The sequence below is a fragment of the Mytilus edulis genome, chromosome 14 (assembly GCF_963676685.1).
Source record: "Mytilus edulis chromosome 14, xbMytEdul2.2, whole genome shotgun sequence".
NCBI lineage: Eukaryota > Metazoa > Mollusca > Bivalvia > Mytilida > Mytilidae > Mytilus > Mytilus edulis.
This window is the reverse complement of record NC_092357.1, coordinates 26122474-26135947: the sequence shown is the minus strand read 5'-3', so window position 1 is coordinate 26135947 and position 13474 is coordinate 26122474. Positions and strand designations below refer to the sequence as shown.

The window sequence follows — 13474 nt, the reverse complement described above, 5'->3', positions numbered from 1 at the left end:
GCCGCAAATCTTTTCAAGGTATATGAAATTTATAAAAACAAAACATCTGAGAGTTTTAATACGTCATTGACACTGACAATCTTAGAAAATATGATATTTTTGCTACATTTTAGGGTTGATCTGACAGATGCCTTTGGATTAACTAATTTTTCATAAAATCTTCTCTTTTTTGGATTCGATGTCTTTTTAGAATGAAGTAAAAGCTATCTTCGATAAAAATGAATAATATATTTACAACAATGCCGATATATTCAATGTTTAATGTCACCGTATAATCCATAGTATTTCAACATGTCTATGTTCTCGTGAGATTTGCAAGAAACGTAACCATAGGGATCTTTGACGACCACCCAAATCGTATGGTCTAGAAGTTTTTCTTTCAATTGATACCAAAATTAGCTATGTGTTAGATAGGTGCATTAAAAACCTTAACGAGAGTCTTTTTTCTCAAATCGGCGCTCGCCTATACAGTTTATTGAGACGGACCGATTCTTACAAAGTTTCATCTCCAATGTAACATGTGGACACGCTGTTTCAGTGAACAACTTCGAATATCTCACTACTATGTCTTTAGCAATGGCTGTTCATCTAGACAGATTTGTATGCCCGCATAAAAGTATAAAAGAATTCCACCAAGTCTATCGTTTCTTATACGGAAATTCTGGATCATCAAATATAAGCCAATTACTTGGAACTGTTCGACGTTTTTATAGACCTGGAATGTCTATAAAACAAGCACAGATGACGTTCAAGAATAGACTACAGGTATTCATTATTACTTCAACATTCAAACAATTCAGTTCCTACGTTCCTTCCTTCATTTTTTTGACGAAGTATATTTTATGCTTGTTAAAGCTAACTTTTGCTGAGGGACTTTAGATTTTTCCTTGAAGTTAAGGTTTTCTTTTGTTAATTTTCTTTTTGCAAAACGACGAAATTAAATATCCACAAAAAAGGGAAATCTTTTCATAGTGTAGTTGTTTTAACTAAACTAAAAATGTGTTTACTCTCATTGGTACCTTGTCCTGTTTTTTTTAACAAGTGACAGCACTTATTTACACAAAAAAACACACTCTATTGCATAATAATACTTTTCAGTTTTAACGTTTTTTGGTGTTTTCGGTGTTCAGTCAATCGTATTCCATTCTTTTACTTTCAGTGCTTGCATCCTGGAATAATTGACGGACTTATACACAGACAAATTAACAGTCATCAAAACAATAGGGAAATGATGATATAAGACAAACACGACGATATCAAGATTATACTCAATGGTTAAATCGTCTCCTTAGAGCCATAGGTAAGTTAATATGTATAAAAAATATTCTCAGTGAATGGTATTTTTCTGCGATTGAATATTCTCTACTGATAATTAACAACCTGTATAATTATGCTGTTGGTAATTACATACATGTTAACGAAAACGACAATGATGATCTTGAAAACAGATAAAACAAAAGTAGTAATTATGTTTTATTACAGTGGAATCAAAGGCAAGCTAGTGTCGCTTCCTCATTTAGATATTTTTCGCAAAGACCTAAAAATAAAAAAAAGTAAACATACATGTAGGTATCGGAACCTAAGTTTCGAAGTAAGTCTCCTTTTATCAAAGAAAATTAAAAACAATAAATATTATAAATTAGGTCGGTGAAATACTGACTACCGAGCAGACTACAACCACAGATACAATGTACTACCAGTATCTAACACAAGTTACGACTAAGTGCAATAAAATGAAAATACCACTTTGTAATTGAGGTGTATCTCAATTCTAAAACGTGTTTACATGATAACCGCCATCGGATTTATAAGAATCAAACACAAATTTAAAGCCATGGAAGTATAAAAATAAATGATACATATTGAAGAAACTTTTAAAAACAAGATTAATTTTGTTTACTCCGAATGTATGTTAAAAGCTGTGAATCTTTTTTTTTATGTTTTCTTCAATTTATATATATTCTCTTAATTCCAAACTCTGTTATTACTGAGATCATATTTATACATATTTTGTATTCAAAAATATTCGCCTATGAAACAACTACATATTACAGGATTAGCAAAGCTTGGTAGAAAGAAAGACGTCACGATATTTCGACTGCAAAAAGCATCTACAAAAGCCGTTTTCTTTTAATGTTACTTTCGAACATGACTCAAACTTCAAAAAATGTTGAAATCCTTATTGTTCATGTTTCTTATCAGGACATTGTTATCAGATGATTGTTTTTTTGGTTGATATTTGATCTGTGTCCTTTTGGTTTTTGTATGCAAAATGTTCTTCCGACAACCCGTGAAAGGACTTACAATAATGGTTTTATCTAAAATGTACTCCTTGATTGAAACAGTGTCTGAAAGCTTTGCAAAGTTAATCCATGGCCATAATATTTATCGTTTTGTCTGTTTTGTCTTTTTCATATCTTAAACATCTTAATTGAACTATAGAATATAGTACTAACGTTAAGTTTACTGTTAACTAAAGACTGCAGTATTATACCGCTGTCCAAACTCATAAATCCATGGACAAAAAAAATCTGGGTAACAAACTAAAACTGAGGGAAACGCATTAAAAACAAGAGAAAACAAACGACACAACGGAAACACAACGTTTAAATGTAACACACACAGAAACGAACTATGATATAACAATAGCCATATTCCTGACTTGGTACCGGACATTTTTTAAGGGAACATGCTTGTCTGGCTACTATGGTAGAGAGGTATTTGTTTAATGTTACCATACCCTTCCAACGTACAATACAAAATTAACCTGTACCAAATATCAGTGTGAACAATTACAACTTTTGTGATATTTAACGAGAATTTAGAGACGATACAACTTAAACTGCATGTCCAAAGCATTTCCAATAACTGTACACTACATAGGTAAGAGATATATAAAACGAAGAAGAAAAAAAGAGGCATGTGTAAATAAAACAGTTTATCTTAATATACTGATTTTGATATTTTATGACTTGACTATACATCAACTTATATTCAAATGATTGTTGCACATTTTCTTTTGTTTCTTTAATCGCTTAATCGGAAATTACATTGAACATAGAAACCAGCTACTGTATACAGATATATATAGGATTACACTTAACAACAGAAGCGATGTTTTGGTTGCTTACAAATTCTTTCAAAAACATCAATTTCCTACTAAATACAAATTGTCAGAATATATAAAACTACAAAAATCATAACTCTCCCTAATTGTAGTTTGTAACGCATTCTATTACAAATAATTAAGGTGTATAAATCCTCATTCAAATTCACTGAGATTAGAAATAATTAGTTATCTTGCATGTATGGTTTTAGGTGCTTGCCAAGATCTTTCATCTGAAATTTATTGTGTTTAACTGACCGCCTATAACTTGCATTAGAATAAATCTTATCAATTTCGTCTATCCGTTTCAAGCCGATTTTGAGTTGTGTACTTTGAGATATCTCTTCAAATTTCGGATTTTTTGTCAACTTTTTTTTACGTGATGCTACATCGATGCATGCATTTAGGTAGCCATTTAACTTGTACTTTTCCGCTTCAATAATGTTAACGATAATTTGTACCGATGTGATTGAATCTGACTGAGACAAAACACCCTTAATAAGGAACTTTTCAATTCTTAACTTTAAATCGTCCGTTTGGTATTCCTCCGCTAAAGGAAGCATATGATGAACAGTGGCTTCTGAAATAAAATAAAAATATTCATAAACATAGCTTACAATGTATATCGGATTTGCATTGAATATAAAAATGAATTTTGTTAAATGTTGAAGGCCGACTTGTGACCTATAGTTGTTCATTGTGACATTTGGTTTCCTGTTGAAAAACTGTCTCATTTGCAATAATTCAAATTTTTCTTGGTGTGTTGATGCTTATATATTTACAATTTTTTCTTATGTTGTCCATTTATAGATCTAGAATTGATGTATGTAAGGAGAAAGGTTGCACAATTAAATTGCTATGTTTATTGATGCACACAAATTTTTTTCGAACAAAGTTTCATTTTTTTTTAAATTTAATTTCATTGCTATAGTAAACAAAAATATCAAAAGCCCTTTTTATCAGCGTTAAAACTTATGTTACACATGCGATTGAGTGAATTGACGTTTTATTATAAATGGCAATTGTCATAGTTGGTAAATATATGTCCATTTTTTTTTTATCAAGAACACTTTTAGGTTTTCCAAATCTCCCCCCAAGTTGCAAACATAAATTTCAAATTGAAGTAACAGAAACCTTTGATTTTAACCGAGCCTGTTTTCATGGTGAGCAAAGTAGTATATTCGTATTTACCTGTTAGTACATCTTCGAATCCGGGAGACAAATAACGTAGAAAATGAACAAAATGACTGTGTTTTTTGTCAGGCAAAGGTATTTCTTTCATCGATCCTTCAGGAAATTTAGAACTAAACATCGTCTCAAACACAGGCGACACGGCTATAAGGTGCTCCCTTTGTAGAAAGAGCTTTCTTTCGTCAAATACCAAAACGATGTTTTGTTCGTTGAAAGGGGAAGCCAAGTTTTCATCATCGCTTTTTATCTCGTCTAAATCCTCATCTTCGTCATCTTCGTCATCTTCGTCTTCGTCTTCACTACTCGTAACATCATTTACTTCCCCTACTGTTTGAATTTTGTTACAATTTTCTGCCATACTAGACTGGTGCATTTCATCTAATTTCAATTATATGTAATCCTGGTAATAAAACATTGTATGCCACAGTTTAATTATGAAATATAATATTATACTATTTTGGTTTAAATGACTCATTTGCGTACACAAAAAAATACACACAATTGTTAATAAATACAAAAAGACAAAGACATCTTACATATTTTCAAACAGTTTAAAATTATTCTAATTAGAAGAACAGATTTATAGAAAAACCACCAGTTTGAAAAATTAACATAAAATTCACTACTGAATGAGATGAGATTAAAATCTTGAAATGTTTCACTTTTAAAATAATAAATTAAATAGCCCTAACCTCTTTCTCTGTCTATTTTATTACTGTAGATTATTTTTTTAAGAATCCACTTGTAAACCTGACATAACTTATGTTATAACTTTTAACTTGTCATTTACGAATTTTATCTCGTATTTTCATAGCAAAAGCATTACAGTTTTGAGTGTATGCATGATATCACTTTACCACGAGTGTTGACATAAATTAACACTAATATGGTGTATGCTCTTAATGGGGCAATAGTTACGAGATATGAAACAAATAAAATATCATTTCGTTTGGTTCAATCTTTAAAATAGTTAAATAATGAAATAAAAACTAGTTTTAAGCAGCCAATTTGGTTAAATTTTGTCAACGTACACAAAAAAATATTGCTAAATATATGAATTATTCGTTTGTAAGTAAATAATTAAACAAAATTAGATCGGTATTTATGTGACCTTCAATTTAATCCATTAGCTAGCGATTGGTTACCCATACATTATTCGTGTTAAAGAATGTCAACATTGAATGTGAAAAAAGGTGAACATTTTTGTGAACTCATTCGGTCCAATAAAAATATTTTTGTACAGGTAAACACGTTAACTAACTTATATTTTAACCAATAACATGAAATAGAATAGACCTAGATACTTAAAGACGTCGCTAAGGTTTTTTAGGTCTTTCTACCACCTATTGAATTTCTACTGATTATTTTTTTTTCTTCCGCCTAATTTTTTTCTTGCGGTGTAAAAATGTTTCAAAAGATGTCGTTTAGTTTTTTTTTTATATGATATCATACAGGCTATACGCTTTTGAAACTCACCCTGTTTAACCGAACCCTTTTCTTTGTAAAAGTTATCTCCCCAAACACTGTTTTTCTTGTTATCAGATCTCCTCCTCAACCATAAAAGAAACCGACAAATTTATTTTTCCAAATTGCTCGTTATATCCTCAGGATGTTAGGTTTTATTTTGACCGAAACTTTACAAAGACCCCATATGAGATTAATTTCCCCTTTTGTATTGAAAAAAGTGAAATAAATTTGTAACTGGAAAACCATAAGTGATAGAGGCCTAGGGTCTTTCGATTTGAGGTCCTTCGTCCAAAAAAATGAAAATGAGTTCAAGGTCAAAGGTCAAGGTCATGATTAAAATTTTAATTTTGGCTTGTTATCTCTTATTTTCAGAAATCATATAAGATATCGACAAAATATTTTCACAAAATTGTTAGTTACGACATGTCGTAACACATAAATCTTAGTCGAAAGGGTAAATGTGCGAAGACATTTGATGCGAGTTTTCCCCCTTTTTATATCTAATATCATACGTATGGCAATACAACTCATCTAAAATATAAAGTAGAGGACTAGAGTCATTTGATTTGAGGTCCTTGAAATAGAGCTCAAGGTCATATGCTTATTTAACGTTCTATATTTTTTCGACCTTTGCTTTTACCTCAAATTTACACATGATAAAGCCATGGGACTTTTTGCATTAGGTTGTAAGCAATGTGACCTTTACAAAGACAACCAGAAGTGACATTTTGTAAACTGGAAGTAGCTATTTTTTGTACTAAATCAATGTAAAAGTATATAAAACCATATATTTTTGGAAACAGTGTCAAGTAAACTATCAAACAATACCGGAAGTAAACTGTTTTAACCGGAAGTAAAAGATTATCTCCTTTTTTTATATAAAAACCATATTTTTTGGAATCAGCGTACAATAAGCTGTCATTTGACGCTGAAACTGACATTTTAAATCAAATAATATTTTCTTTTTTAAATAGATTCTTACTGGTGGAAAGACTTGGTTTTTAATCTATTTATGTTTATGTTTAAATCGGGTTGTGTGACCATCGGATTACAAATCTGTAGGTTATCAGATGGCGTCTGGACTAAAAAAACACACTAAATTCTGATATAATTTATCATGTACATGCATTTTTAACTGTTTATATCAGACTTATTGTATTTGGATAAACGTTTAAGTATAAAATACTTACATTTGACAGCTAGTGTCCCTTTAAAGGGCTTTATTGTCAATACATGTAAATACACCAGATGTTTGTCTCATTAATAATTAGCTTCTGTAATCTATGAAATATAATATGTCTCGCTCTTTTCTAGTTATTTTGAAGATTGGTTATATAATCAGTGTTCCTTTTTAGAGGGATATTACATTCTACACTTAACTTTCGGATATGATTATATGTCAATACTAAAATTTAAAATGACAAGAGAAAATATGAAAAAAAAGTCAGGTGTGATCATTGTTCGATATTTAACACCGATTTAATGACCTGAACCTTTATACGATTGTGGACATTACACAATAGACTTTATCACCATACAAGGAAGTAATTATACAAACAGTATCAGTACTATGCCTTGATAAAATAAACATTCATATGCCAACTACACTTGTCACTTTAACCGTACAACAATTTTTATTTTATTTTTCATCATAGTAAATGCTTATTCATGGTATACGTTTTATAATATTATCAGGCTAATGAATATTTTCTTTTTTGATGATAAATGATCCAAATATACATCACGTCAACATAGAACATATAGATCGGACTTTATTTCTACTTAGTTGCGATATGAAGGCCACGACTGTAAAACCACTTCTTTTAAAGTAAAAAAGAACCAAAACAATTACTAACTCCACACAATCATATGAAAATGAAAGATATAATATCTCTTAGATTAATAATCAATAATTTGGTCGAGAAAAAAAAGTTGAAACATTTAAACAAAACTATACCCATCTGCATGATCTGGGTATTGCTGAAAATACTTTTGTAATGTTTGTGAGGTTATGGTGAATATAAGAACGAAGACTATGAATTGGTCAACACAGCCGACAGTTGACTTCTTAAATCAATCATTCTGATTATTATCTGTGTTTGATTTTGCATATAATATAGCAACTGTTAAGTGAACAAATTATAAGCAAAACACGATCAACAAAAGAGTCAACAAAGCCGAAACTGTCCGACCACTTTGACAGGGTTTATTGTCTTTGCATAATGATAGTTTACCTTTTTGTGCTTTTAGTGAAGAAATTTTTGAATAAAGTTGTTCTGAATTTAAATTAAACACATACCACAAATGTATAACACTTGGACAAATTATCTATCAATGATCACAGATATGTGTACGTGTCGGATTGTTTATCATGTGTACGTCATGTGTGTAATAAGTGTGTAAACAAACAACAACGAGGTTATATATATTAAGGATTGTCAATGATATAACTATACACCAAAGTTAAAAATGAAGTGTATATTCTAGTTAGTGATATTTCGGTTGATTTCTAATAGCATTCAAATCTAACACATGTTATATCATTGTTAAAATAAACTCATCATATATACCAGGGTTGAAATTTTGTATTTGCGCCAGACGTGCGTTTCGTCTACAAATGACTCACCAGTGACGCTGGAATAAAAAAAAATAAAAAGTCCAAATAAAATACGAAGTTAAAGGTCATTCAGGAACAAAAATCCTTAAACGGTTTGCCATAAACAGCAAAGGTAATCTTTTCCTGAGGGAGATAAGCCCTAGTATTTAAAAAAAATCAAAGTTTTATAATTGTTGATTCATAAATATGGGGCGTTAGCTGTCAAGATGATGTTCAACGATATGACTCAAATTCTCATAATTATATTAAGTGATTTTTAACTTACTAAATCGTATATCCAAATAAAACCGTTACGGTTCTTAAAAAAAACTATTAACAATGCATCAACTCGAAAATATCTGTACAGGATGAAGAATGTTAAATTATTTACTTTCAAGTCAATAATACGCAGCGATGTTTTTAAGCTTTTTTTGACATACAAATGACACATTAGATCCAAACCGAATGCTTGTATAGAAATATCATTTCCATACTCCGCTTTTATATATACTTGAAACAAAATAGAATAGCAAAATCGAAGCTTACTAATTAACGATGAACTACAGTTTTTGGTAAAGATAAAGTTTGTGGATGTCAGCAAAAATAGCAAAAATAGCCAACCGGACGACCTTCAACAAAAAGAAAAACAGTATAGTCGGCAATAAAATACCCCCCCCCCCTTTTCAACATATAATATACAAAACAATCCTATTTAGAAAACTGACTGCCTAATTTATAACAAAACAATTAAATAAAACAAATATGGCATATATGGACTAACGACAATCACTGAACTACAGGCTTCTGACTTGGGACAGGCACAAAACAAATGTGTGTGTTTGTGGAAGGGAAAGGGGAAGGGGGTGGTAAATATGTTTGTGAACGGTCACACAGACAGGTGTATATACAAAACCTATCAGGCAGAGCAGCAGTTTTAATTTGAAGGGAAATTATGTGCAGGTAAAAGAAATAAAAATAATAAAGTTTTGTTTTTGGTTCCATCATTTATGAAAGTATAATTATAGTGAAATACTTATCCGCCTTTAGTTTAATTAATGTTGTCAAAATTAGCAAAGAAACATCGCTGATGAATTGTTCATTTGTAGGTCAATAATTCGACCTCATGTAATCCGTATTCATGTGACCTTTAAATCACTTTTAAAACTAGAGATGGGTTACACATGCACTTGACATTTTTAAAGATTGAAAAAAAATAATTTCAACATCGAAAGTGAAACAATAATAAACCATTTTGTTGACTGCTTCGATCTGCTCAAGCTCATTCATATAATCAAAATAATATCGGAAACACAAAAAATTATTAGTCATAACCAGTCATTAGTTAGCTTCAGTAGGTAAACAAATGATATTAAGCAAATATAACTTAACACACTTTTAGCCTCAATGAACCACTCAAACTTTAAAAAAGACCCTAAAATACAGAACTCAAACGACAATTTAAAACAGAAAGAGCCATATCAAATATCAAAATCATAAGATGAAACACATTAAATGATTGGTAAACGACTATCATATTCATGACCTGGTGCAGAAAGGATTAATGGTGAATTAAACCTGTTTTTATGCTTATAACTAGCTACGCATCTCACTTGTATGAAATAGTACAAAACACACATATAAATACACACTTTGACTTTTTACATAAATGGTCGAATATCGCCAACAAAGAGTTGAAATGGGATCACCGGGTTAAATTTGTCACTAGACATATAATATTTCAACACATGAGTACCCCCTCCCTAAACCCCAAACAAAAACACACAAAAAAAAACCACAAAGAAACACAAAAAACAAAGCAAGTGTAACATAACACAATAACAGTTTTATATAATTGTTTTATTTACTAGTATCACTGTCTTTTTTTTTAGTTAAGCAACACGTGACTTCGTACACTTTTTATATCATTAGATCGGATATTGTCATAAATATATATATTCTGATATTATTAATTATCATATTTCTTTTTATTATTATAATAATAGTATGCAAATTTGAACTAATTCTTATGATAGGTAACCGGGAAGTTGATATTGCAATCAAAATTAGAAAACAATTTCTTTAGGTGCATTCTATACTATACAATCATTACATGACTGGTGTACAAGCTATAGTTTATCATTGTTTTTATATTCTGATGCATTTCAAAGAGGCATAAATATTTAAATCAAGAAATATGTTTTATAGTCGATAAATCGTCATTGTCAATATCAATTGCGCATTCTTGAAAAGAAAAAGAAAAATCTTTAAACAGTTAAAACATATATATAAAGAGAAATACTAATGATATGTCATGATAATGTTCGTTTAAATTATTATGTATTAATAAACGAGGCTTTTGTTACCTTCATTAACTTAATTATTTTTTAATCTACTTTCTATTGTATTACAAATGTTGTAACAACCCTGTGTAAGGTTTACTGACTTCATATTCGCATTTATGTTCTAACATGTCGGTTAAAATACTGCATTGTTTTTCTATATCACGGGGTTGGGATAGGGAGCGATTATTTTGTGAAAATGTGACTTCCCAATATTATCGATGAACTTTCTCACAGTAGTAAGGAATCATTCATTGGTGACTCAAGACCAGCCAGGACAAAATCGTCATCCACGTCTTAATGTTTGTAATATCATTCTAGTAGCTTTGACGGGGAGCGTGCACTCAAGTGCTATTTGTTGTCGGATTTGACATTTAAGTTTCACTCATTTATAATCAATATCACTTAATATAGTTTTAAGTGTCTACCAATCATGGTTTCTTTCTACTTTTTTTTAATTTCAATTTAATAACTCACTATATTTTTGCTCTAGATGTTTAACTCAATACCACAGAATGATGAGTCAAACCCAACAATAAAACCAGCACACCAATCACATGAGAGAATAACTATCAAACCATCACATCAACATAAATGTCCTCGAGTTATTGTTCCGAGAACACCTGGAAGACTAGATCATCAACGGTTTATTCTTCATTCGGTTTCTTCTAATATCGTTTCTGCAGTTTTAAGAGGTATCGTTAATTTGTTTTCTTCTGCAAAACTCCTTTTGTTTAAATCTCACCAGACACGATCATGTACAAAAGCAAACTATTGAAAATATTATTATATGCATATTTATATACATATTCATGGATCTACAATCTGTCAATACCTGTAACTTGGCATTGCACAAGGTCATGTTTTTCTCTGGCTGTTTATGATGTCTTTACACTAAATCCATTGGATGTTGGATGTGTACGGATTGATAGTTTAGTCTTAGATGCATGATTTTTTTATTAGTTGTTAGTGGCTTTGAACTAGCTGTCAGATAACTGCGAGTACTCTCAGATCTGTTCATTGTGTCTTTTTGTGTCGGAATGTATAAGTACCCGGCCACGTCTACTTTTATTTTTGTCCATCTGATGAGTTAAGCCTTTTTCAACTGATTTTTATAGTTCGTTCTTATGTTGTACTGTTATACCACTGTCCCAGGTGAGGGGGGGGTCCAGCTAACATGTTTAACCCCGCCACTTTATTTATGTATGTGCCTGTCTCAAGTCAGGAGCCTGTATATTCAGTGGTTGTCGTTTGTTTATGTGTTACATAAAAAAAAAATCTTTCATTTTTTGTACATAAATTAGGCCGTTAATTAGTATTATGGGAGGGGGGTATTATTTGAATTGTTTTACATTTGTTATTCTGGGAGTCAGGTAGTTTTCATACCTCGGACGGACCTGTTTAACAAAAATCTTGTTTATGCTCTATTTCTTCATAGACAGAAAGCATATTACAGTCATTCCTTCAATATAGGTACATTGGATATTGTTATTTCGAAGACGCATTCTCAATATTTTGATAACTGATCATGACGAATACTTCGACTCTTTTATACTGAAAATATTAGATTCTGACATGTCTGCTTGTTAACTTAACCGTATATAAAGTTTGTTACGCCATAACAAGACATACATGGTAGAAAGGTTGAATCAAGACGGCTTTGATTTAGTCATCAAATGCCAAACATAGTGCGGTGTCTCATTGGCAATCACTTCACATCTTCTAATTTATATAACGGTCTGTTCTATCCTTAATTTAACTGGAGAGTAGGACTTATTTGTATCACTAAGTGCGATAAATCAATAATTAATATTGACGACAATCTTAACAAGATGACGAGGCTTGGGGAACTGTTTCATAAAGTGGCATTTCGTGATGAAAGGATACTACTACAGTATAACCTGGCTCAACCGAATCCTGCAAAAACCGAACACCTGTATAAACCAAACATCTTCTTAAGACGTCATATCAAATTGTATGCGTTGTGAACCTGATAAAACCGAATGTCGGCCAAAACCAAACAAAAACATTAACCCAGAAGAGGTTCGGTTTGAACAGGTTTCACTGTATTAGGCTTAACTAATGTATATGTACGAATGTTTAAGAATCGTGGTTAGTTGTTTTTTTATTCGAAACGTAAATTATTTAAATAGATACGTTGTGAAAAATCAAAACAATTGGAAGGCTAAATCATCAACGAAGTGCATATGAGACACATAAATAAACACAAAAGTTGTGTGCAAAACTCTGTTAATGTCCTTCATTGTATCTGAGCAGAAAACCGTAGTTTTTGAAGGATTTGAACATTTTAAGAACAGTAGATTTTCATATTAAATAACGCATCAATGATAACTGATGTAAGTACATGAAAAATAAATACTCGACTAGCAATACTTCAACGAAAGGTCCTGCAAATCTTACAGATGCATGCAGTCTTAACCTGTACGGCAAGTTAACTTGATAACCAGTCATTTGGACTGGTCAAAGTTAACCTGTGACCGGATTTAGGACTGCTCTGACCAGTCTTAGGACCAAAATTTAGTTAACTTGAAAAACGGACTTGGTCCTAGGACTGTTTTTATGTCTGCCAAAAAGTTAACTTCGAAACAGGTCCGCTATTGATATAAGTTAACTTCGAACCAGTCCTGCCGTAAAGTAAACATAAGTTAACTTCGAAACCAGTCCTGACATAAAGTTAACATAAGTTAACTTCGAAACCAGTCCTGCCACAAAGTTAACATAAGTTATATTTTTATCTATTATTATATTTTTATA

At 31.1% G+C, this 13474-nt stretch overlaps 1 protein-coding gene across 1 annotated transcript; it reads right to left on the bottom strand.

Moving 5' to 3' along the window:
• Positions 1–2957: 2957 nt before the first annotated feature.
• Positions 2958–8132, bottom strand: LOC139503070 (BTB and MATH domain-containing protein 36-like). Its single transcript, XM_071292742.1, has 3 exons — positions 8064–8132; positions 4298–4697; positions 2958–3686 (listed from the first exon to the last, which is right to left on the bottom strand). The coding sequence occupies exons 2-3, from the start codon at positions 4668–4670 to the stop codon at positions 3292–3294; spliced, it is 768 nt and encodes a 255-aa protein (XP_071148843.1). The 5' UTR covers positions 4671–4697; positions 8064–8132; the 3' UTR covers positions 2958–3291.
• Positions 8133–13474: the final 5342 nt, after the last annotated feature.